At 57.3% G+C, this 25739-nt stretch overlaps 2 protein-coding genes across 3 annotated transcripts; one reads left to right on the forward strand and one right to left on the reverse strand.

Moving 5' to 3' along the window:
* The first annotated feature begins 10939 nt into the window (after positions 1–10939).
* Positions 10940–19211, forward strand: CDC42EP1 (CDC42 effector protein 1). 2 transcript variants are annotated; one of them, XM_082850366.1, is made up of 3 exons: positions 10940–11019; positions 15631–16401; positions 17725–19211. In XM_082850366.1, exons 2-3 carry the CDS (start codon positions 15939–15941, stop codon positions 18345–18347), a joined length of 1086 nt encoding a protein of 361 aa, XP_082706492.1. In that variant the 5' UTR covers positions 10940–11019; positions 15631–15938; the 3' UTR covers positions 18348–19211. The 2 variants fall into 2 exon arrangements, with proteins under 2 accessions (XP_082706492.1, XP_082706491.1); XM_082850365.1 differs by lacking the exon at positions 10940–11019 and having other exon boundaries at positions 15388–16401.
* A 370-nt stretch (positions 19212–19581) lies between these two features.
* Positions 19582–21714, reverse strand: LGALS2 (galectin 2; the record flags this gene model as incomplete). The annotated part of the gene is made up of 3 exons (XM_082849252.1): positions 19582–19763; positions 19903–20062; positions 21653–21714. 3 exons carry the CDS (start codon positions 21712–21714, stop codon positions 19617–19619), a joined length of 369 nt encoding a protein of 122 aa, XP_082705378.1. The 3' UTR covers positions 19582–19616.
* Positions 21715–25739: the final 4025 nt, after the last annotated feature.

Below are 25739 nucleotides of genomic sequence, written 5' to 3' on the forward strand. Positions count from 1 at the left end.
AAAGGTCTGTCTCCAGGTACTCTGAGCTAGGGGGCGGGATGTTAGGGGAGGGGAGACAGAGGACAGGTGTCGCTGACCTCCTTGTGGGTTAGGTGGGGGAAGAGGAAAAGGGCAGATCTCCCTCTGCCCGGCCTCTTCCACTGACCATGACCCTCGGGCCCTCAATCAGTATCTCCTGTTGGGCAACCACAGGCAGGATTGGCTGGGGCTGTCTGGAGGTGAGGAGGGCAGGGCTGTTTGCTTTCCCCTGGGCACCTTTGGCCAGCCCCGCCCTCTGTCTGCCCCACCCCGACCCCCACCCCAGCTCTTAGGACCTGGGGCTTAGAACAGGGAGGGATACTTCTTGAAGGTGTGAAGTAACATCTTGGTCCCAGTTTTCTCCGGCTGGTCCCAAGCCTCCTAGCAGCCCTGCCCATCCTCCCGGCATGGAGGCCTCAAGGCAAAATGCGGTGGGTGCAAGATGAGGCTGATGGAGTTACTGGCCCATCACCCCCACCCAAAGATGGGAGACTGAGGCTGCCAGAGCCTGGTCAAACCAGAGCTGAAGCCTTGTGGCCCCACTGGGGCAGGATGGGATCTGGCCTCCTCCTTCCCGACTCCCTCAGGCCCTCCACCGTCAAAGCAGGGGAGGGCTCTGGGGTTGGGGGAGGAGAATGGGGAGGGTCACCCAGACGTTGGGGGGCTGGGCCCTGGAGCCAGGGATACTTCCTGCGGACACTGGACTCCCACATTCCTGGCCATTCCGAAGACTCAGTCCTCCTCCCTTCTCACCCTCCCGGGCATGGGGGGAGGGCAGTGCCTGGGTCTGAGCTGGCTGCTGGTAGCGGGGACCCTGCAGGGAAGGACTGAGGTTCAGACTAGAGGGGCTGCCCGACAGGCCTGTCCAAGGCACCGCCCTGGGGGTCCTTCTGATTCTCATAAACAGGAAGTCCCCCCCCACCCCGCTCCCCTGTCAACAGGCCCCTGTGTATGCAGACGCTGGACTCTGGAGGCCCAGCAGCCCTTGACCTCTCCGGCTGCTTCCTGTTAGCCGGGCCAGAGGAGAGAGAGGCAGACAGAAATGGCCTGAGGGAGTGTGAGAGCAGAAGAGAAAAGCGCTTAGAGGCTGAAAGGAAGGAGGCCAGAACAAGCCCGGCACATAGTAGGTGCTCAATAAATCATCCGGCCTGAGGTCGGATAAGGAGGAGAGGGGCTGCTCTGGGAGAGCAACACAGCTGGGGGAAAGAGGGGCTGGAGGTTCCCACCCCGCGCTCACTGAGGCCCGGCACATAGTAGGTGCTCAGTAAATATTTGAGACGGATGTTTAGGATAGGCATAGGATAGGCGAGGAAGGCGAGTCCTTGGGAGAACAGCACTGGTGGGGGGCAGGGAATGGGCTCCCCCGGCCTGGCTGCTCCCTGTGGGTGGACAGCCCCTAAGAATCAGCTTCCCATTGTCCCTGTCTGGCCCCCACCCCGCCTCACGGCCGGCTGGGCCAGGCCACTGTCTCAAGGCCCTTTATTTTTAAAATCCCTGCGGTGTTCCCACCCCAAACCTAAGGAGCAGTGCCAGCCACAGATCCGCCTGCGGCCTGGGCTCAGGGCCCAGAGGCGCCGGGGGTGGGGCATCCGGCCGCCCCACAGCTGCCGCGCTGCAATTCTGGGAGGGCTACTAGGCTGACCAGGCTGCCGCGCAGGGGTAAGGAGGCCCCTGGCACAGCCCCCGCTCTGGGCCCAAGGTGTTAGCCCAGAGGCCTGCTACAGGAGCAACCAGATATGTATGTCGCATCCAGTGTCTTATTCTTCTGTAAAATGAATGTTTCCAGAAGATCCGCTTTACAGAATCTTTCCCCACGTTCCACCAAACAAATACATGCACAGCACCTACGGTGCGTAAGGAGGGTGGCATGGGCTCGACTACATGGGGGTGACAGGTGGGGCCTGAGGAGGATGCAGGCGGTGCAATTATGGGGACAGTTCTGGAAAGAGCCCCCCGACCGGCTCCATTCCTTCCAGGCTCTGTGACCTTAGGCAAGTCGTTTGGCCACTCTGAGCCTCGGGGCTCCTCCCCTGTAAGATGGGACAATAATAGCTACCACTGAAGGCTGTGGTCCATCTCCAGGCACAGCAGTGAACAAAGAGCCTAATGTCCTGGGGGAAGATGATCCCCCATATGAACAAGGTCACGGCAGTTGCGAAAGACACGGAGTGGAAGGGAGGGTGCTGGTGGGGTGAGGGGCCGGGGAGAAGTTAATTTGGATGGGTTGTCTGATAGGCTTCTGAGGAGGTGACACTTGAGCTGAGAGGGAGGCAGCCTTTCACTCACCTGGGAGAAGAGTGTTCTGGGCAGAAGGAACAGCAGTGCAAAGGCCCTGAGGCAGGGGAGTGGGGGTGACCTGACATAATGGGTATGGAAGGACTTTGTAAACTCTCAAGTGCTGTGCACTTGGAAAGAGGGGTTATTATTTTTATTGTCACTATGTCAAGTTTGGGGAGGAGACAGGGATGTCAGGCAGACACGTGCCACAGCTGAGAGCTGCCCCTGCCTCCCTTCCTGTTCAAGTACTCAACCTAGAGAATGCCCAGCTGGCAGGCTAGCAGACGTGCCTGGGTCCTTGAACTGCAAATGGCATTCACTCCGGCCAAACTCCTTTTCTCCTTTGATCCTCCCAGTAGCTATGAGGTAGGGCTGGCAAGGCTTATTATCGTCATATCCATTTGATGGATGGGGAAACTGAGGCACGGGGTGGACACAGGATGGTGGCAGTGGCTTGCTGAGATCACCTAGCTCTCTAATGGCGAAGCTGAACCACATGCTCAAGTAGCCCGGTTCTCAGGCTAGGCTATCCCCCTGCCTCGCCCCGGCATCTGGCCCAGCACCCACAAACCAGCACACAGCCTCCACCAGGAGGTGCCAGCCACCCCCCAGCCTCCAGCCCGAGAAGAATGCGGCCTGAGCCTCCCCGTGGGAGCTCTGGCCAGCAGGCCTTGGCAGGAGAGAGGCCGGCTGAGTCAACAAGAGGCTGGCAGGGGCTCAAGCTGCCCACCGAGGTGGAGTCAGAGACCTAGAGGGGGCTACCCACCCCCCACCCCTCACTCTCCATGAGACCCTCCCTCCTGCTTGCCTGAGTGGCTGCCAGCCCAGTTAACCCCTGCAGGCCTGACAGGGGAATGGCCTGGTGAGTATCAAACAGTCAATCGCCCTGCAGAAAAGTGCTGTGGGACCTCAGGTAGGTCACTTCACCTCTCTGGGCCAGTTTCCTCACCTGTGAGCTCCACTACTTACCCATGAGGATGGTGTCAGAGTCTTTATGAATTAATAAAGGTTACTCTGCCCATAAAACTGTACAAGCCATTGCATCTCCCCTCTGCGAGCTGGGGTGCAAATTGCTGCGTCCAGAGGCAATGGCTGTGCCCTGTTGCCAGGTGCCGAGGAGTTACTTAATGAGTGCTTGCTGTGACGTGACAGTTCAGTTCAGGAAACAACTCAGAAAAGTACAAGGAGCCTGAACATCTGTAATCATTATGATACACACCCCCAACCTGTGTTTGTAAAGCTTCTTTTCCAGCCATCTTCTTTGATTGCAGCATTATTATTCCCATTTTACAGATGAGAAAACTGAGGCACAGGGAGGCTAAGGTACTTACCCAAGATCTACAGCTGGGACTAGTCGGAGCCAGCTCTTCTGACTCCTGGGCAGACATTTGGAAGGGCAAACATCGGGGAGGGCCCCAGGAGGTGGAGGGAGGAGCAGTGAGCAGAGGTTATGGGGAGTTGATTTCTGCTCCATTTCAGGGAGAAATTCTTGACCAGCAGAGCTGTTCTCTTGGAATGAGCTCCCAGTCACCAAAGCGGTGTAAGTAGGGGCGACATCCATCAGTCAGGGAGGCTTCTGAGCAATCCCGGCCCCAGGAAGATGTGTGTGCAACACGCAGGGTTCCTCCCCACATCCTCACACTGCGAGGACAGGCTCCCTTCGTGGTCTCAGAGCCTTTGCCCTCCAGGCAGCAGGGCAGTGTGAACGCCACAGACTGCGGTTTGAATCCAGGGGGACCACTTCCGAGCTGCAAGAGGTTGAAGAAGTAACTTTACCTCCTTGGCCTCAGTTTCCTTATCTGTATAATGGTGTTGTGAGGATTAGGGCCAATGCAAGTAAAGCACCCAGCCCAGAGCTCAAGCTCGCGTCTGGCACTTAGGAGGTGCTTAATTACTGCTCCCCTCACTTCAGCTCATCCTCCTCTTATCATACGTCCAGGAAAGGGGGGAGGAAACCAGGAGCTAAGAAGCTGTGTGGGAAGGGGCATCATCGGAAGAACCCAGGGTTCAGAGCCGGGAGTACCGGGTTCGACTCCCAGCTCTACGGACAACAGGCAGGGGCCATGGGCCAGTGGGAAGGGCTTTCCCTCCTCTGTTTCTGCGTCCACCACACAAAGGAGATCATGTATGTTAAAGCCCTGCATCCACCAAAGTGGGCTGGCTTTTGTTAGAAGAAAACAGACGGACCCATGCATCCAGGAATAAGCCCATGGTTGTGGGGCTGAGGAAGGAGCCCCACCAGCCCTAGGCAGGACCAGGTGAAGCCCCAAGGGCTGGGATAGGCTGGGGGCATCAATGCTAGCGATGGCCAGGGCAAGGCAGGGCTGGCCTCCAGCCCACAGGCCTATCTCTCAGGCCAGGCTGGTCAGCAGAGAATAGGCCATTGTTTCTGCTCCTCAAACACTTTTCCTGTCCCCCCCCCTTGCCCCTGCTCTCTCCACACCGGCCCCTCCTCATGTTGAGAACAAAGATCTCCTGGAGGACCCGCCAACTCGTGCAACACTGTCCTTCCATCCAGGCCCCTGGCCACCTGGCCCAGGTCTGAAGAAGCCAGCCTCATCATCCCTGAGATGGCAGGGTCACCAGGCCCTGGCCCTTCTGCTGTCCCTCCCCACCCCCTGCAGCTACAGGCACCTCAGACCCCCACTCCCCGCCCCCCATCCATCCGACTGTCCTCCTCAGGGGCGGGGCTGGAGGAACTGACCCCACATCCTTCCTCAGCCCCCCTCCAACTTCTTGTCCTGTTCTCCAGGAGAAAGGGAGCCTGAGGGGCCGGCGGGGCGGGGGGTGGCTTCCCTTCCCCCATTTCCCTGTGGAGCAGTGAATAAGGAACCAGAGCTGCGTTGGCCTGGAAGGCTCCGGCTGAGAAAACTCTTCCACGCGGCCAGCCCTCTTTCCAGAGCCTGGAATTCCAGAGGCGTTTCCGGCCCTGACAGCTGCCTGCTTCTGGGAGCCACGCTCTCCCTGTGGGCCTCACAGTCCCACCCTCTAAAATACCCTTGGGATTAACTCCCATCCTGACCCTGCTGCTCCCAAGAACCCACTGACACCCGGGCATCACCTCAAGAAACAGCCAAGCGGGGACAGCCAGGGACTAATCTATCATCACCCAGCCCCCAGGCCACCCGCCAGCCCCAGGCCAGGCCCTGATGCCCCAGCAACTCAGTCATCACTCCAGCTGACACCCCATGGCGCACACACCCACATCAGACACACACATTCAGTGTACCCAGCCTGGCTCTCACACCTTCTGGTTCGCACAGCTTCACATGTCTGTGTAGAGCCTGGTCCCACCTCCTCCAGGCAGCCCTCCTGGAAGCCCTGCCAAGTCCGTGCTCTGTCTGAGCCTTAACTCTCTGTGAGCCTGTCTGCTTCAACGTGTTAGGCTGGGAGCTGGCACACAGTAGGTACTCAACACATGCCCATTCACACTGAAGGCAGCCATGGGGTGTGGGGCGGCCAAGGACTCCAGCTCCACTGCTGACTCGCTGTGCAGCCCCGGCAAGGCCTACACTCTCTGGGCCTCAGTGTTCTCCGAAGCCCACTGAGGCCCTGAAACTTCCACCAATTGTTGACTCTTGGGGATCTGGGGTAGGCGGAAGGAACGAGGAAGGAAGGGCTGAAGGTTCCTTCCAGGAAAGTCTCTGTCCCCTGGCTCCCCTCAGAGCACGTTCCTGTCCTCAAGGTCAACCAGGGAAAAAAACTTGGGGCCAGGTTGCCGCAGGCCTCTGCTAATGAGAAACCCCAGTAAGGATCCCAAGGCACCTCATGGTCTGTGACACCTGAGGGCAGCCATTGCTGGGGAAAGGGCAGGGGCCCAGACTAGCCCACACCACAGAGGGCCAGGCACAGCATTCAGGGCCTCTCTCCCATCCTCCACAGTAGACCCTCCCCAGCTTATCTTCTCCCCTCTCGAGACCGGCTTTCTCCCCAGCTCCACCTGTGGGCAATCTTACCCGAAGACACAAGGCCCAGTTCAAATGCCACCTCCTCCAGGAAGCCTCCCTGGACTTCCTCAATCAGTCCTCTGCCTCCCTGGCCCCTTCTACCACTGTTTTGGCCTTTCAGCCCTACCAGTTCCTGGCCTCTGTCTTCCTCACCACATCAGACAAATCTCTGAGAGCAGAGACTGCATTCCTTACTCACCACTGCCTCCTCACAGGGTACCCAGCCCAGGGTCTGGCCCACAGCAGGCGCTTACTTAATATGTGTTAAGTGAAATCGCCTCCTGGGAAAGGAAAGTCCTAACAATAGTAATAATAATGGCTACCCTTCATTGACCGTCACCTACAGGACAGGTAGTGAATTTTATGGCTCATCACAGGGCCCAGGTGAGGAAGCGGCTCAACCAAGGTCACTCAGCTAGTGAGAGGCAAAGCCAGGATTTGAACTCGGGTTGGTCTGACTTGGAAATGCATGCTGGGTGATAGAAGTGAGAGCATGGGGTAGCCCCCTTCGCCCCACTGCTAGTTTCCCCAAGCTGGGGAACTAGCCTGCAGGACAAATCACTTGGAGAACCCAATGCTGCCCCCTTCCCTGCAACGCCCAGGTGTGTCTGAGCCCCTGCCGGGAGTCCAGCCCATGGAGAGTGTCCCTGGAGTGGTCCCAGCAGGAGGACACCTGCCCTCAAGGTGGTTGCAGTCCAGTTGGGGTGAAAAGGACCCCCTTCCTGTGCTGGCTGTGACCATTTGTTCCCCAAATGCGCCAGGAGCACAGACATCACTGTCTCATTGGAGAGCTAGCTCACAGAGTAACCGATGCCAATATGGAGGAGGGACCAGGAGCAGGGGAGAGGCTTACTGTGGAGGAGGGCCTCCAGGAGGAGGTGACATTGCAAAGAAGCCTTCAAAGATGTTTTGCCCAAGGGCAACCCATTGATGAATGTGAGTGAGGTGTGTGCCTGAGAAAGATGACGACATGCTCAGAAAGTCATGTTGGTCAGCAGAGGCCAGGTATGAGTCGATGTAAGATCGTGAACAGGGAATGAGTGGGTGGAGGGACCCATGTAGGTACAGGCGGGCGGGTAGATGGCTGTGGGTGTGGGCAGTGGAACGAGGGTTGCTGGATGGATAGAGTGGGGGGGGGGATATATGGGGGGTAAATGGATAGGGGCGGAAGGAGGCATGGGTGGGGAGGTGGATGGATGGGTAGGGGGTAGCTAGATAATGGATAGGGCTGTAGGCAGTGGGTCAACTGAGGTGTAGTGGGTAGTAGGATGGCGTAGTGGATGGGTAGTAGGTTAACAGATGGATGGGTAAATTGGTGGGTAAATGGATGTGTAGAAGGGTGGGTAGATGGATGGATAGGAGTGTGGGTGGTGGGTGGGTAGATAGGTAGTGGACACTCAGAAGACAGAAGACTGGGGGAATTTTCTGGTGGTCCAGTGGTTAGGACTCTGCACTTCCACTGCAGGGGGCATGGGTTCGATCCCTGGTCCAGGAAATAAGATCCCACATGTCTCGCGGCATCACCAAAAAAGAAAAGAAAAGAAAAAGACAAAGGACTGAGAAGAGCAATCAGTGGGTCATCGAACAGATGCATAAACTGACCAAAAGCCGAGCCAGACTTTGGGATGGAAACGATGCATCCTCCTCGGGAGGGACTGGGATGGGGGCTGATAGATGTGGCCAACTCACTCAGCTCAAGGCTCCCACTCCAAACCTCACTGGAGCCTGGTGGGCAGCCACTGGCATTCCTAGGTCCCCAAGAGGGAAGTGACCCCTTTAGCTGTGCCCTGCCCCCTCCACCCTAGCTCCATAAAGGACTCCCTGCCCAGAAACTGCCTCCTTTCCATAAGCCCCAGGCCTCAGCCCACCCAGTCTGCAGGGTGAGCTGAGGCAGCAGCTGAGCTCTGTGATTATGGCTCAAGGGGCCTGGTTCCTCAGCACACAGGAAGAGAGGGGGCCGCCTGAACTCCAGGCAGCCAGTCCCACCTAGCGGCTCCCAGTCTCCAGCTGGGAGGCATTTGTTCTGCATTCTGCACGCTGATTACAGCTCTGCCAGGGTTAACCCCTGCGCTCCTGGGCACAGTCTCTTGACAAGGGAAGGAAGGGGATCACAGGAAATTGGGAGAGGAGAAAACCATGGGAAATGGGGACTGCTCATCCCTGCATCTTTCACAAGGATGCCCAGACCCCTCCCTTTCTCTCATTTTCCGGAAGGAAAAACTGAGCTGGATCCTTAAATCAGGAGTGAAGCCAAGAACAGGAATGCAGCCTATATAGAGAAGTACTGTACTTCTATCTGGAGAGAGGCTTAGAATGAGGGGAGAGCGCCTCTCAGTCTCAGTTTACCCATCTGTAAAATGGGGCAACGAATTTCTAACTCACAGGTTGCCTCACAGAGAGCTAGCAGAGACAAAGTGACCGGCGCATAGTAGGAAGGTTCTCAACCACTGGTTGTTCCTTGCCTGCCCCTGAGCCCGGAGCTAAAGCAGATAGAGAGTATGTACGGCAGGTTGTAACTCTCTCCATTAACACTGCTCTCTCGGCCATATCTCTGGGGCTCTCAGCAAGTAGTCAATACCCACGAGCAGCAAATTTCCACGCTGGTATTATACCCATTTTACAGACAAGAAACTTGAGGTTCAGAGAGGCCAAGTGCCTTACCCGTGGTCTCAGGGCCTCTGACATCACACCAAACTTTGCCAGCTGCTCCGGGGATCTTCTGACTAGATGTGTAATTTATTGTCTAACCAGGTCACCTTTGAGAGTGAAAGGAAGTGCTATTAATAACTACGCTGGGACAGTAGGCATCATCTGGGACCGTCCTGGGCAAACCGGGAAGTATGGCCATCCTGCCGCAGTTGGAGGCTTTGGGAAAGTCACTTTGCTTCTCTGCAAAATGGACATGATGGCAGTATTGCCCCTACAGGGATCTCATGAGGATTAAATGTGATGATGCATGTGAGGGACTACAGGGCCTAGTATGCATTAGATGCTCAATAAATTGCTGCTTGTTACTACTGCTGTTAAGGATGATAACCACAGAGCGCTAGTCCCTGCCTCCGTCACTGTCCTTCACGGACGTTCTCGGCTCACAGCAAGAGCTTCCAAATTCACACTTGATCACACTGCTTGCTGGCTTGGTGAGGTGGGACACCTGGCCCAAGCTTAATCCCCCAACGCCTGGCCCAAGTCTCTCCCAGCCCTTGACTGTGCCCCCCATCTGGGCCTCTCAGGGGCAGCCCCCCTTCCCCCATGCTATTCAGTGCCTCTGAGATGTTCCAAATTTTCCCGGGGCAAAGCATCTTCAAGCCTGACCCCAGGGAAAGAGCTCTGACCGACTGGAGTCTCGGTGCTACTGCTGTGTGAGCAAGTGCTGGAATTCTCTACACCTCAGTTTTCCCTTCTGTCCAGCTAGGGAAATAACCCCTCCCTTGGTGGCCAGCACGAGGATTCTGGGAGCCAATGAAAGGAGCACAGCGCTCTGAACCGCAAAAACGTCCTCCTTCCACGTGTGTGTAAATATGGCTCCTCCTCCAGCCACACCTGCCTCCTCCATGCAGATCCTTAGCTTGTTCTATCTCTTGCCAGGTGTGTGTGCATTTCCACTGCCCTTCCCTCTGCCTGTGTGTCCTTTACAAGTTAACTCTGGTATCACCTCTTCTAGGACACCTTGCTGAGCCCCGCCCCTCTCCTGCAGGCTGTGTTAGGGGTCTCTTTGGGCGAGGACAGCCCCAGGTCTTCCTGCCTGTCCTCAGGGGCCTCACAGTCACAGGGGAGTATCAGAGGAGGTCAAGACAGCATGAGGCAGGGATCAGAGATCTATCTCCCCTCCTTGAGGACGGCACAGAGTGCTGTCCCTGGCTGATTCCCTGCCCCTCACAGGTGGGGTTGAGGGTGCTCAATAAAGCTGTCGGAACCCATCTATCTGAGGCGCGACCTCATGTAATTGTTCAGCAAGATTCCTAGGTGCTGACACAGCAGAGGACACTTAACAACATAACATCTGATGCCTGCTGCTATTATGCCATTTTACAGATGGGAAAAGCAAGGCACAGAAAGGATAAGCAGTGACCAGAACAAAATAGGAAGCCAGGCTGTTGAGTTCCAAGGTCCACAGCCCTGACCACACGACACACCGCTCTACCAGTGGCCTGCACCCCAGTCTGGCTCATGTCTGTGTCCTGGTACCCGCGGGGGCCTGTACTGGAGCAAAAAGGAAAGGGGGGTTAGGAGTAAGGGTGGGTATCCCAGCTTGTAGAATTTAAGGTCTAAGCAGGACTCTGGCATTCAAGGCCTCTGAGATCCGGCTTCCCTGTTCCCCAAACTCCCGCAGGGAGCGGCTGAAGAGCCCAGCAGCGAGAGTTACCAGGTCAGGGCGTCCCAAGGCCACGCAGGGAGACGGTGGAAGAGGGCTTGGGATCCGAGGACCGAGTCACCTCGCCCCGGCAACCCGCACGTTCCCCGGCTCCCCCTGCCCCAGGCAGCAGGCAAAAGCCTGACCGGACGTCCCTGCCGCTCCCCCTCCAGCTTTCGCCGCCGCCGCTCGGGGCGGCGTGATCGGTGCCCGGGACGGGGGCCCGGCCCCGCCCGCAGACGGGAGGGGAGAGGCGGGAGGAGGGAGCGGGCCCACACCCCGCCCCCGCCCCCGGAGCCAGCCCGCGGAGCCCGCGGCCAGGGCGGCGCAGACCGGCCCAGCCACTCGCCCGGGCTGCGCGCCGGGACGCGCTGCCGACGCGTCCGCCCTTCGCCCCCAGCTCCTGCGGCTCGCGGAGAGAAGGTAACTGCGAGCTGGCCCGCGGGTCGTCGAGCCCGGGGTGGGCGTGGACACCGGCAGGGGGATCGCGGCGCCGCGGGGACTTGGCACCTCCGCTAGGCTCAAGGAGCGGGGGAGGGGGGCCAGCCTGCCAACGTCGCCCCGGGTGACAACAGGCAGGCCCGGAGCGCTGGCCGCGGGAGCGGCGCCGGGACGCTCCAAGTTTTCGGGTTGTTTTGCAATGTTCCCGGCGGGAAGAGTGGGGCAGAGAATTGGAAGGCAAAGCGGGTTGCGGGAGGAGGGGGCGAGTCGAGGGCAGTCTAGGCTCCTTCCTGCCCTGGGAAAGGAAGGGAAGGAACGGGGAGGGGGCTATGTGTCGGAATGTCTGGCCCCTTGTCGAGGCCGGCGCGGAGAGCGGGAAGTGGGGGGGACCGCTGGGGAGATGGTCCAGGCACCCTGCCCCCTCCCCAACCGCCGCATTCCAGGCTGGAGCAGCGGATGAGGTCATCCCGTCCGGTTCCCCTCGGGCCAAGGCAGCCGGCTGCCCCCTTACCGGCGGAGCGACCCTCCGCATTCTAACCCCGTACTCCCAGAGGGAATGTTTTCTGGCCAAAATCTTTCCCGGGACTTCCAATCCCGACTGCCCTCGAGACTGTTCTATTCTTGCCGAGACAGGCAAGACTCGAGAAGTTTGAAGCCCATTTTCTGGATCGGGAAACTGAGGCTCAGATTGGTGAAAGGACTGGCCCGGAAGCCACAGCCGCACGAAACGCGGCGCAGGGACTGGAACCGAGGACTTGGGGAGACCCTGCCGGAAACCAGTCAGCCTCGCCGAGCCAAAGGCTGATTCGGCTCTAACTTGGGGTGTCTGGGCAAGAAGCGTCTCCCCCTCTTCCCCCTTCCTCCCCTGTGGCCCAAGGTGCTCCCTCCTACTACTATCCCCCTTGACGTCCTGAGAATGGGGTCTCCGCTGCCACTGTGGACAGCTTGCTACGCTCTTTCTGGCCTCAGTTTCCGCGTCTTGAAGTGGCTGGACTCTGAGAACCAGAAGAAGGCAGCCCGCAGGGAGTTAACCCCTTGTCCCAGAGGCCAGAGCAGCCCTAACAGAGACAGGGTCCCGCTGCGCATTGGCAGGGGTGGTGTTACCCAGCGGGACACTTGCGAGAGGGGGGCTATGTGCAGGGAGTGGCCTCCAGGATGAGAGGTAGTGCCCGCTAGGGGCCTGCGGGTGACTCCCAGGTGAGCGCTAGGGTGCCGCGGCCCCCACACCCGCCTCAGCCTTGCCTCTCCCCCTCCCCCCACCTTGGTTCCTCCAACCACAGGTGCCTCCACAGCGGCCCCTGCTGGCCTTCCCTAACGCATGGTCGCTGCTTCCGGCCCCAAATCTTGTCCTCGCGGCCACCACTGCTATTGAGCAAGCGCGTACCAAGTACCCAGGCCTGACTGTCCCCTGTAGGGTAAGCATGAGGACTCCTGGGACACTGAGGCTGCACGGCGACCACTCTAGCCCAGGTCACAGACAGCGAATCTGCAGAGCTGAGTGTCCTGCCTCCCAGGCCTGCCCTTCTGTAGTCAGCGGCTGGGCATCTGCCCGGACCCCAACGACTCTTCCCCACACCCCTGGAGTCTTCGCCCACTCCCCTGGCATTTACTGTTGATGTTGGTCGACTCCTGGGGAGGTTCCCAGCCACACCACGTTGTTCTGTTCTCTGACTTGGGGCAAGTCAGTTCCCTTTCTGTGCCTCATTTTTTCCATCTGTAAAATGGGTATTTGTGAGCATTAGCAGGTAGTATTCCTGGACAGGTGAGGGGAGATAGGCCATGTTCCTGGACAGCCGGAGCCCTGCTTACTCCAGGGCCAGGTGGGGCACCCCTAACCACCAGCAATATCCAGTGGTCAGAGTCAAGTGCCAAGCGGGCTGCCATCAAGGGTCCCCAGAATGAGAGATGTTAGTGTCAGAATGTTGGCTTTGAAACCCAGCCCTGCTTCAGGAGCCAAGGGTTTAATTGACAGCATCTTCCACTCTTAAAACTCTCCTGCGAGAGGACCAGCTTCGATGCAGTTCTTGTTTTCCACGTGGGAAAACAGGTCCCCAGTAGCAGTGCCCTGCCCTCGGCTCCACAATGCCGCAGGTCTCTCTACAGCAGTGGGTGGGGTAGAGATCTTTTGGAGGTGCCCAGAGATATTTGGGAGGTGGGGGCATCACAAGATTGGGGCAGAAGCTGGTCTCACAAGTCAAAGTGGCCATGGGTGTTGGGTGGGGGCTGGAGCCCCTTTTGCTGAGAAAGGAGGGGCTGCTTCTAGAAGCCAGGGAATTGGGGGCTGGGGAGAGGTGGGTGTGGCCCCATGGCAGACACAGTGACCCCTCTTCATGACATTTCAGGATGACACCCTCCCCCCCTCCTCCAGAGATTTAATCCTCATCTCAGCAGAGCAGGGAAACCTGGCGCATGGCAGGTACCTGCCACGTGACCTTGGCCAAGTTCCTTCTCTCCAAGCCGCGGCTCTTCCTGTAAAATGGGCTAACCCTCCAGCTTTTCGGGGCTGTTGGAGAACCAGATGACATCATGCAGTGGCTGGCCAAATGCAGAGCGCTTCATAACTTCAGCAAACATTCCACAAGGACTTCTTGGTGCCTGGGGTGCCAGGGAAAGGGATGATTCAGAACCGCCCCCCAGGGGGGAGGAGTTAGGGTTGGGAGAGGATCAGATGGTGGGAAGGGAAGAGAATGTAGTCAGAAAACAAAGCAAGCTTTGTTTTATTGCCTCCTTTGTTTTTATCTTGTTATTTAACCTATTTTGAATTTCAAATAACATTTGAAGGGCAGAATTGAGGTTTTTACGCTTGGAGGTGGCAGCAAAAAATGTTTTTTTAAGTTGACACTCAGATCTAGGTGTTCTTGTTAAGAATCATTATCAACGCTTATCAGCTCAGGTGCCGGGCCTGTGGAGGTAAATGACTTGCCCAAGGTCACACTGTGAGGCCACTGAATCCTCCACCTACCCTCACTCGGAAGGTGACAAGGGGTGAACCTTTGGCATGAAGGTATCACAAAGAACTCCTGTGATTAAACTGGTATTGATTTGGCACTTCGCCGCCTGCAGAGCCCAAGCTGAGTGCTGGGACGGAGGGAGGAGGGAAAATCCAGGCAGTGGCCCCAGCCTCAGAGTGTGTTGTGATCTGGAGAGACAAGACTGGGCTCCACGGGCCAGTAAAGGCTACGTGAGTCAAAGGCTCTGAGTTGACGTCTCTACCGGCTCTTTTTTTTTTTTTTTTTTTTTTTTTGCAGTACGCGGGCCGCTCACTGTCGTGGCCTCTCCCGTTGCGGAGCACAGGCTCCGGACGCGCAGGCTCAGCGGCCATGGCTCACGGGCCCAGCCGCTCCGCGGCATGTGGGATCTTCCCGGACCGGGGCACGAACCTGTGTCCCCTGCATCGGCAGGCGGACTCTCAACCACTGCGCCACCAGGGAAGCCCTCTACCAGCTCTCTTGATGTGACCTTGAGCAAGCTTGGCCTCTCTGGGCCACAGGAAAACCAAATGTGGGAACATAGGCTCATAGGTGTCCTCCAGCGTACACTTTCTATGATACTAGAAGGGGTAGCGTCGGACCAAGAGAAGCTTAAGGGAGACTGGGACTGGGGAAGAAAGTGGGGGAGAGATCGGGAGGGCAGGGAGTAGGCAAGAAATAGCTTTTGGCACCAGCTTTTTCCAAAACTTGTTCCCCGGTGACAAGGCTTTTGTCAAAACTATGATAATGTTCTTTCCTGCGGGCCTTCTCAGAGCCTTGAATATGCTCAGGCATGTAGTAGGCATCTGGAAAAACCACTTTTGACCACAGGATCCTTTTTCCAGGAAGCATCTAGAAGGCGAAGGGTTCTGCTGTTTACACAGCAGTTCACAAAACCTTCATTGGGCACCTCCTCCCTCCTGGCCTTGCTGGAAGACAATTTAACCCACCGAGAAGGGAGGTGACTTACTCAACCCACCAGCAGGAGGCCCTTGGGGTTCAAGGGCTCTGGGGTTGGGAGCCCTGCTTCACCATTGCCTACTGTGTGGCGTCGGGCAAGTCCCTTCACTTCTTTGTGCCTCAGTTTCTCCTCTCTCTATAGAGCCTCCCTCAGGGCTGTTGTCTGGGTTAAATGAGTGATGAACTTAAGCCATTGGCGCTCAGTAGGTGCTTCATCAGCGGGCGCTGTATAACGACCACTCATACTTTTTACCTACACACAGCTTAAGTGTGCAGCTCGATGAATTTTTTGTGCCCCCTCCCAGTCTATACCTGTTCAAAGGCAACCACAATTCTGATTTCTATCATATTGTTTTGTTTTGCCTGTTCTTAAATTTTCTGTACGTGGAAATATGCGATGTGTCCTCCTTTGTGGGTCTGTCTGCTCAGCATTTTCTCCATGTTCCCCATCATTTGTTTTTTTGGTTTTTTTTTACTTTTTGCTCGCACCACGAAGCATTCGGGGATCTTAGCTCCCCAACCAGGGAGGGAACCTGCGCTTCCTGCAGTGGAAGCACAGAGTCTTAACCACTGGACCACCAGGGAGTCCCCATTTGTTCTCTTTAGCTGTTACTATTTGGACCCAGGATGCCCCCAGGCCTACCACTACTTTTCTTTCTTTTAGGTCTCCACCCCTGGGCAGGAGAGGGGCTGTCCGCATTTGAGGCACGTCTGGTGCTTTCTGTTTTCTTGGACAGAACACCTACAGCTGCTTCCACAGGGCTAGGAGCCAGGCCTCAGGGACAGACAAGCCATGGACTTCCCATAGCCTCAGTATTTGGGGGCAGCACCTTAGGAGAGCAGGGGCGCAGGCTCCATCCGCCCCCTTTCACCGAGAAGGAGGGAGCTGAGAAGCGGACCCTTAGCCCAGCCCAGCGCCCTCCCCAGGCCCCCCCGTGGGCATGGACCAGCAGCTGTGAACAGCCAGAGCCGATGCCGGGCCCCCAGGGGGCCGGAGGAGCCCCGGCCATGAACCTGGGCAAGCTCTCACCCGTGGGCTGGGTGTCCAGCTCGCAGGGGAAGAGGCGGCTGACTGCGGACATGATCAGCCCCCCACTCGGGGACTTCCGCCACACCATGCATGTAGGCCGTGGCGGGGACGTCTTCGGCGACACCTCCTTCCTCAGCAACCACGGTGGCAGCTCACGGGGCACCCACCGCTCGCCCCGCAGCTTCCTGGCCAAGAAGCTGCAGCTGGTGCGGAGGGTAGGGGCACCGCCCCGGAGGATGGCTTCCCCACCTGCGCCTTCACCTGCTCCACCCGCCATCTCCCCCATCATCAAGAACGCCATCTCCCTGCCTCAGCTCAACCAGGCCGCCTACGACAGCCTCGTGGTGGGCAAGCTCAGCTTCGACCGCAGCCCTGCCGCCTCCACAGATGGCCACTCCAGTTACGGTGAGGGCCTGGGCTATCTGCCTATCTTCCAGAGGCTGAGGCCCGGAGGGTTTGATGGTTCAGGCAAGACTCCAAGTGAGCTCTTTTCCCCACGGCATTTCAGCCTCCGTGGAGGTCAGGCCCAAACCCCAAATCATGGATGGAGCGGGTGGGGGGGGGGGTCACAGGGTGGGAACCTGCTCACTCCCCAAAACACTGAGGTTAAGAGGTGAGGAGATGGGGTTTGAGTTCTACCTGCCCCTGAGCTGCCCCCCCCCCCACCCCCAGGCTCTTGGCCTGGCTGCCCACTTCAATGGAAGCAGCTCCCTTGTGTCAGAATGATATAGTGGAGAGGCAGAGAGCCAGGTCTCTGGATTCAAATTCTGGTTCTGCCTGATTCCCAGTGATCCAACTGACTTCTGTTAAGTCAAGTCCTGGCCTGTATAATGGGCCCCTCAGGGTCACTGCTAAGGTTCAGTGAGATGATACACATACTCAGTGTGGCCCAGAATCTGGCACATAGTAGGTGCTCAGGACACAGGAGCTGTCGCTGTGTCGTTATGTGAACAAAGGTTCCTGTAACTTGGCAAATTTGGAAAACCACTCACGTGGACAGAAGCCAGAGGCCCTTCCTGCCCCGGTGGGGAGTGGCGGGTGTAACCTTGGCTCCCCCTCTGGACAGCTCACCTGGGAACCGGGGCCCCTGCTGCCACCTGGTGGCCATTTCCTGCCCTGCAGTTTTGCCCCAGCACCGGAGGCTTCCTCCGGTGCTCCGTCTCCAGGGGTGATGCTTAGAACCTCACTGAGGGCTGGTCCACAGTCCCACCACTATATCTCAGTCCTGGTAGTCCTGGAGCCAGGGGCTGGGACAGAGGACCTCTGGAGGGCATTTGCCTGTCCTTTGGGTCTTGATTTCTATGTAGTCAGACTCTGGGTGCTGGTTCCATCCCTGTGCCCACAAACCAGCCCATATGCTGTAGGTTCATGGCAGGGAACCAGGGGTCATACAAGTTCGCAGCTGGGACTGAGAGTCAGGAGATTTGAGCTCCAGGCTTGGCTTCAGCCCATCAAACTCTGTGGCCCTGAGCTAGCCCTTCCCCTCGTCCCAAACTGAGCCTCACTTTCTTCATCTGCAAAATGGGAATGAGGATTATGTAAATTTCCAGGGTTATCACACAAGAGACTACGGGGCTCGCTGTATTGGGAAGACGGGGAAAACTGAGGCCAGATGGGGGAGTGGCTTGCCAAAGGCCACAGAGCAAGCTGGAGTTGGTCCTGGCTTTCCCCTCCCCAGTTCCTGGTTAGGGACCCCAGCTATGACCCTGGTCCCTATTTCTCTTCTAGGCCTGGACTCCGGGTTCTGCACCATCTCTCGCCTGCCTCGCCCAGAAAAGCCTCATGACCGAGACCGTGATAGCTCCTTCCCCTCTGAGCCTGAGCTTTGCCGCTCTGACTCCCTCCTGTCCTTCCGCCTGGACCTTGACCTTGGGCCCTCTCTCCTCAGTGAGCTGCTGGGGGTCATGAGCCTCTCAGAAGGCTCTGCAGCCGAGACCCCAGCCCCAGCCCCTGCTGCAAACCCCCCAGCCCCTGCTGCAAACCCCCCGACCCCTGCCTCAAGCCCCCCACCCCGTGGACAGTGCCCCAATGGGGTAACCCTGGGGTTGGGCCCAACGGCTGAGGCGGGGGCCAGCCCAGTAGGGGAGCGTCCCTGTGCACCTGCTGGCGTGGGCCCCGGCAGGCACTGGGGAGCAGGCCATGGTGGCAGCCAAAGCAGCTGCCACTACGCTGAGATGGGTGCTCGGCGCGAGCTGGTCGAGGCGCTGCCCCAGGCTCGGGCCTCTTGGGAGAGCCTGGACGAAGGGTGGGGGCCACCGCAGGCAGGCAGCAGGGCCTCCGTGCCCAGCACGGTGCAAGCCAACACCTTCAAGTTTGCTGAAGCTGAGGAGGATGACGAGGTCAAGGTGTGAGCGGCTGGGCATGGGCTCGGGACCCCAGCCAGCCTCGGGGCACCGCCTATAAACTCCCCGGGCGCAGAGCCAGCCCCTCACCTGACAGCTGGGTCCCGCCAACGAAAGGTGGGAGAAAACCCAAGTTGTCCCCAGACCCCTCCACACCCCTGCAGGACAGACATGGGAGGGAGGCCAGAGGAGACCAGGCTTGTCCTGGGACCTGCGTGTTCCCATGGGCCGTGCTGGGCCGCCCTGCCTCCCCCCACTGCCACTCTGGACCCAGTAGCCATTGCTCGGGCCCACCCGCCACCCCAGGCCATCCCCACCAGCTGGAGGGCCTCGCGTCACAGTGCAGCCTTTGTGCTGGGAAAGCTGCCCTTGCCGGGTGGGGGTGGGGAGCATAGCACATAGAGCCTTTGTCCCCTCTCCCAAAGGGACCGCCTGCCCCAGCTCATCCTGGAGTTGCCCCCAGCAGGGTCCCCACTGCCTTTCTGAGAGCCCCAGCCCTTGCTAAGGCTGCTTCCCCGACATTCCCCCCCGCCACCCCACTTGTCCCAGAAGCCTCAGAGAAAAGTCAGGTGTGACCTCACAGTGGGGGAATCCCACTTTCCCGTGCACCCCAGACCTGCCTGTGGGTCCTGATTAAAAAAGGCTTTTTTGATAAAAGGTGTCCTGCAAGATGCTTGAGGACCTGGGAGGACACTGTCAGCGCCACCTGCTTGAGTCCCCTAAGCACTGGGTTTGGAAAGCCAAGGACTCCCCCAGGGGGCCCCAGTGAGGGGAAGGGCCAAGGCATTGGGTAATGAGTAATTAGGCCGGAATGAATAGCCCTGCGATAAGAGGCCCAGGTGGGAGCCCTTATCTATAGTTCCGGGAACAGCCCCGAGCCCAGGTGCCTGGAACCATAATCCCACAGGGCAGCTTGGCACTTGCCCTGGTGATAAAAGGGGACAAGCAGGCAGGACTGGTGGCTTAGAGGTGTTCGGGAGCACATCCCAACCCCCATGTGGCAGTCCAAGGACCTTATGCCTCAGTTTCCTCATCTGTATCATGAGGATGCTGGGAGCATTAAGATAGTGGAAAGCACCACAGTTCCTACCACGGAAAGACTCTATAAAGGTGGATTCTTTTGTTGGTTCTTAGCCTTGGGGGATGAGCGCAGAGGGTTAGGAACAGCAGATGGGAAGCGGGGGACCCAAGGGCTGCTGATCCCGCGTGACTGGAGGTAGCTGGGAGTCAGGAGCCGGAATCCGCTCCGGGGTCTTGCGTTCTGGCGAGGTGCTGCCCTCAGTCTAGCTTGAAGGAGGAGATGCTGAACCCGCCCTGCACACTCAGGTATCTCAAGTGGTTGTGGCCCAGCCTGTTGGGAAAGGTCAACTGGTGCCCGTCTGGCATCTTCACCTTGAATTCGTTGTTCTCGAAGGTCACGAGGAGCTGCAGTGGGAGGGAAGGCATCAGGGAGGCAGGAGCACCCTGGAAAGGGGCCACGGCAGTGCCTGGTGGGCCAGGGTGCCCTACCATCTGGGCTCTCTCCTTGATATCCTCCTCAGGCCCCTTCCGCCTTTGACCTCACCTTGACCTCTGATCCCGGTGTGAAGCACATGTGACTGTCCCGTTGCTCCTGCCCCCAGCAGTTGTCATCCCATGTGTTGCAGACGATGGTGGATTCATCGAAACGTGGGTTGAAATGCAGGTTCAGTTTATCTGTCCCCTGGCCCAGATTAATCACAAAGCTGCAGGGGAAGGAGTAACAGGTGAGAATAAGGGGCCAGCCCTGGCTAAAGCAGCTTGGGTCGCAGGGTTGACCACAAACTGGAGGAATCACCAAAGGTTGTGTTAATCGAGGTCTGTGCCTTAAAACAGGGGAGGTGACAACTTGATCAGACTGGGCACTGGAGTATCACATTCCATTTAGAGCACAGACTAAGGTTCCTGACAAGAGGGTAACTAATAGTGACATTTCAGGAAATGAAGGTGTCTATCCTGGGGGAAAGAATTGCTGTTCTCAACTATCTGAAGACCCATTAAGTTTGGCCATAAATAGTTGGACACCTAAAGTGGTGAGCTCCCTGTCATTAGAGGTATGCAATCAGGAGTTGTGTGATCTCTTGAAAAGATCACTACAGGGGCCTGAGTTAGATAGACCTTCAGGGTCCCTGAGAGTGGGATGTTCTGAGTCATGGGGTGCCTTCATTGGGACGTCTCAGACCAGAGGTATCCCACATTTCTGCAACCCTTAGGGACCCACGCAGGAGAAAGGGGTGATTTTCTCTTGGCTCCTACACAATGCGTCTGTCTGCCCTTCCCCAACCAAAAGTTGATGGAGATCAGTCCCAAGAAATGCTGACATTGTCCTGCACACAGGAGAGGCTCACGCTGAGCTGTAACACCTGAGGCAGAGAAATGCCTCTGGTTCTAATCGAGAGAAGGCAAACAAGACCGCTTGGCGGCCCCTGGCGGCTGTCGCTAGTATAATGCGTGTGAAAGGTCGGCCTCTGACCCTTCAGCTGGGTCAAGAGGGTGGTTCCCTGGGGGTCTGGGCCTTCAGTAGAGGCACCTGACTCGCAGAGGACTGGGCAGAGCTTCCGGGATTTCTCACTTGCCCCTTCAGCGTCTGTTGGGGGCCAAGGAAACTGAGCACATGGCATCCGCTGTGGATTCGAAGCCTCAGATGTGAAAGCAGCCCTAACAGAAGAGGAGCCAGCAGGGGTGTGGGAGGGGGTGAGAGCGTGCAAGAGTGTACAAAAGGCCCCTGGTCTGAGGTCACGCTCGTTGTCCGACCATTTCACAAGGCTGCCCTTCCCAGCCTGCTCCAGGTCTGTGGGCAGCCCCCCTCCCCCTCCTGCCTCCCCCTCCCCCCCACTGGCTCACCCATCAGCATGTCCTGCCTCCCCCTCCCCCCACTGGCTCACCCATCAGCATGTCCTGCCTCACCTGCCCCCCACTGGCTCACCCATCAGCATGTCCTGCCTCCCCCTCCCCCCCACTGGCTCACCCATCAGCATTCCTGCCTCCCCCTCCCCCCACTGGCTCACCCATCAGCATGTCCTGCCTCCCCCTCCCCCCACTGGCTCACCCATCAGCATGTCCTGCCTCCCCCTCCCCCCACTGGCTCACCCATCAGCATGTCCTGCCTCACCTGCCCCCCACTGGCTCACCCATCAGCATGTCCTGCCTCCCCCTCCCACCCACTGGCTCACCCATCAGCATGTCCTGCCTCCCCCTCCCCCTACTGGCTCACCCATCAGGCTGTCCTGCCTCCCCCTCCCTCCACTGGCTCACCCATCAGCATGTTCTGCCTCACCTGCCCCCCACTGGCTCACCCATCAGCACAGTCTGCGATCTTGCCCTTGATCTTCAGGGTTGTCCCCACCTTCATGTCCATGTTCATAATCTCAAATTTCCCCTGCACCAACAGAGAAACAACCCACACAAATCAATCACACATGTGCCCAGCGCTCTTGTGCTGCTGAAGCCCATTCACCAGCATCATCCCATCCCGACCTGGCCCCAGGCCTCTGTCTCCCTCTGCCCACATGAGAGCACGGAGCTGGGAAGGGAAAGAGCCAGAGTGCTCAGATCAGAGCTTCCCGGAGCCCCTCTCTTGCCCATTTTGCTTCACTCTCATCCACTGCAGCCTGAAGAACAGCCAGATCTGGAGACATAGGGCCCAGCTGAGGGAACCTCAGTTTGCCCATCTATGAAATGGATAGAATGACTACTGCCCACCTCACTGTTCCCAAACATGTTCAAGTGATGATGCACCGCGCCCTCCGCACAATCCCCCAAACAAGGATATGCTTCGTTCTTGCACGAACTTGGAGTCATTTTACTGACAGAAAATGACTGTATCACAGGCAGGTCTAGGCCCATCCCAAACGAAGAATCTATAAAGCTCCACAAGTCACATGTCTGAACATGTCCATCAAAATCCCTCTCCATACCTCACTTTCCTCATCTATAAAATGGGCTGATTTGATTTATTCACTCAGAACCAGTTGCCGAGCGTCCACTGTGTGACAGATGCTGTTGGAGGCCCTGAGGTTAACAGCGCCTCCGTTGAGCTGGTTGGGAGGATGAGAGCTCATGTTTGTGAAGCCCACAAGTAGGGCACAGGCTAAAAGCAAATCAAGGGACTGTGGTCATTATGCTTATTTATTGCTACTACAGTATCCATCTGCTTCCTATTTTTCCATCGACCTTGGCACTGTCTGAATTTCTATATAGCAGGGGTTCCCACAACTTTACTACGGTTAGAGGGAAGCTCTCGAAGCTGGGTTTTCAAAGCTCATTATCCCAGCCTGAGAAAATGTCCAGTTTTCACATCCATGGTTGGAGGGTGTGTGGTTGGGCCAGACAGGATATAGCAGCCACCAAATATTTAGAACACTTTATGGGAGAACACGTTTACATTGTGGGATTTCTGTTCACTGATTTTTTTTTTTTTTTTTTCTGGAGGGAGCACACCTGGGAAGCCCTGAACCAACTCGTGGGACCAGGGCGCTTTGCTGAAAGTCAAGGACGGTGTCCGTGGGGGGAGGATCAATATTCCCCTGCTGGCACAGGGGTAGGGTTGCCCAGTTCTCCTGGAGGCAGTGCCTTTTAAAAGGAAGGCCTGAGGGCTTCCCTGGTGGCGCAGTGGTTAAGAATCCGCCTGCCGATGCAGGGGACACGGGGTTCGAGCCCTGGTCCAGGAAGATCCCACGTGCCGCAGAGCAACTAAGCCCGTGCACCACAGCTACTGAGCCTGCACGCCTGGAGCCCTTGCTCCGCAACAGGAGAAGCCACCGCAATGAGAAGCCCATGCACCACAATGAAGAGTAGCCCCCGCTCGCCGCAGCTAGAGAAAGCCCGCATGCAGCAATGCAGACCCAACGCAGCTTAAATAAATAAATAACTAAAACAAAGTTTTTTAAAAAGGAAGGCCTGAAAGAGGGCTTGCCAAGCCCAGGAGAGTGGAGCATCACAGCACGTCAGACCCTATGATGCCTCAGAGCAGGGTTTCCCAGCCTCGGCACCCTGGACATTGGGGCTGGATCACTCTTGTGGGTCTGTCCTGTGTGCTGTAGGTGGTAGAGCAGCATCCCTGGTCTCTATCCACCCGGTGCCAGTAGCACCCTCTCCCCAAGTTGTGATGACCAAAAATGTCTCCAGACGTGGCCAGACGTCCCCTGGGTGGGGGGAAATCTCCCTGCCTTCGAGAAAGTGGGATTCGGAGGCAGGAGACCTAACTCCTCAGACGGGCGCTTAGGGTAACAGCTGGATCACCGGCCAGACTGGATTAAAATTCTCCTTCAGCCTCTCACAGATAGACAGAGAATGCCTTCCTTAGAGAGGTTATCCAGTCCGTCCCAAAGGAGAACATGGGCGCCCTGCCGCCAAGCAGACCCTCACAGCTGTGTGCCCTGCGGCATGCACAGTCCCCACCAGATGGCGTGAGGACTCTCCTGTCTCCTCCTAGTTGCATGCGCCACCCACCAGGACCCTGGGACAGTCAGGGTGGGACTGGGATGGGGAGAAGCACCCCCGCTGCCCCTGTACATCCTGCTGGCTGCCCGGCTCAAACAGAAGAACCCGAGAGCCCAAGGCTGCTGCAGGGCAGGGGCATGAGAAAAGCCGGGCTCGGGGTGTATCTGGACAAACAGGGATGCCCATGGGAGGGGGCCTGACCCCGCTGCTTAACAAAGCCTGAAGCCCAGAGAGAGACAGGGAGGCAAAGCTGGGGTCGGGGTGGGGGCAGGTGTCAGGGGTCGGGATCTAGTGCCAGCTCTGTCCCTAGCTGGCCAAGTGACTAGGGGCCAGCTGTGCCGCCTTCCGAACCTCGGTTCCCCCATCTTTAATATAAGAGGTTTGGACTAGGTGGTCTCTGAGGAAGGAGGAAAAAAAGGGAGGGATGAGATGAACAGGGGTAGGAGAAGGTAGGGAAAGTCTCTGGGCACAAAGGTCCTCCCTGGGAGGCAGAGGGTGGGGAGAGCACCATGCCATCCATGCTGGACCCTCCAGTCACATCCACACCCTGCATCCCACCTGTGCTGACTTGAATATTGTCTCCCGGAAAACCACGTCTACTCAGAGCCAGTGAATGAGACCTATTTGGAAACAGGGCCAAGTTGAGGTGAGGTCGTAGTGGCTGAGGGTGGGCCCTAAATCCAATACGACTGGTGTCCTTATAAGAAGAGGGAAATTTGGACCCAGAAACACAGACACACAGAAAAAACCACGTGAAGACGGAGGCAGAGTTTGGAGGGATACAGCTACAAGCCAGGGATGGCCACAGATTGCCGGCAACCAACAGAAGCTGGAAAAGACGTGAAAGAATCCTCCCCTAGAGCTTCAGAGAGAGCACGTCCCTGTCAACACCTGGATTTCAGACCCCAAGCCTCCAAAACTGCGAGACAATCAATTTGTTAAGGCAGCCTCAGGAAACCAATATACCATCCTCAGAAGACGCCATCTGTGATCCAATTCCCCAAATATGGGAGACTGAGGCTCAGGGAGGGGACCTTGTCAAAGTACCTTGTCCAAGGCCACACAGGAGGCTATGGCAGAGCAGGGTTTGCAATAAAAGAATTAGCGAGGGGCCTCAAAGAACCCCCACCCCGCAATGTACAGCTTGTGATATTGGGCAAGTAAATCTTCGAGTCTCAGTTCTTCATCCTTAATAGGTTAAAGATGTCTATAGATGTTAGCAGTATTGCCACGATTCATATTTCTACTGAGAGGGAGTTCCCTGGCGGTCCAGAGGTTAGGACTCCAGCGCTTCCACTGCAGGGGGCCCCGGGTTTGATCCCTGGTCGGGGAAATAAGATCCCAGAAGCTGAGGGGGATAGGCAAAAAAAGAAAAAAAAGAAAATTACTGATGAGAAAACTGAGGCTAGAGGGGGAAAGAAACAGGCTAAGAACGGTGGTGGAGGGAGCAGAGAACCTTGGTGCTAAAGGGCTGTGGAGGGACTTCCCTGGTGGTCCAATGGTTAAGACTCTACACTACCAATGCAGGGGACCTGGTTCGATCCCTGGTTGGGGAACAGATCCCACATGCCCACAGCTAAAAATCCCGCGCGTGCAGCAACTGAGACCCGGCGCAGCCAAGTAAATATTTTTTTTAAAAAGGGGGTGGGCTGTGCAGGTGATCTGTCCAACTTCCTCAGTATACAGATGAGGAAACGGAGGCTGGAGGGGCAGCGATGCTCTTCCGCCAGCATCCACCCCACCCCCACTCAGGCGAAGAGGCAGAGGGTTGGAGGAGGTGGGCAGTGGGGAGCCAGCATCCTCACCGACATGGTGGCGGCTCCTGACGGCAGCTCTCGGTGGCTCCCGGAGATCTGGGCTCAGGGTCGCACCACACAGCCCAGTGTATATCCTGGAATATTACACATTAACTCCTCCAAGGCCATAAATGAGGACTTTGGT

The sequence above is a fragment of the Leucopleurus acutus genome (assembly GCF_964270905.1).
Source record: "Leucopleurus acutus genome assembly, chromosome: 11".
NCBI classification, from domain to species: domain Eukaryota; kingdom Metazoa; phylum Chordata; class Mammalia; order Artiodactyla; family Delphinidae; genus Leucopleurus; species Leucopleurus acutus.

Bases quoted from the DNA above. Each gene is read 5' to 3' on its own strand.
- CDC42EP1 (XM_082850365.1), top strand. From the start codon at position 15,594: ATGCCCCCAGGCCTACCACTACTTTTCTTTCTTTTAGGTCTCCACCCC. The intron at 16,402-17,724 runs GTGAGGGCCTGG...TTTCTCTTCTAG, and splicing joins AGATGGCCACTCCAGTTACG to GCCTGGACTCCGGGTTCTGC.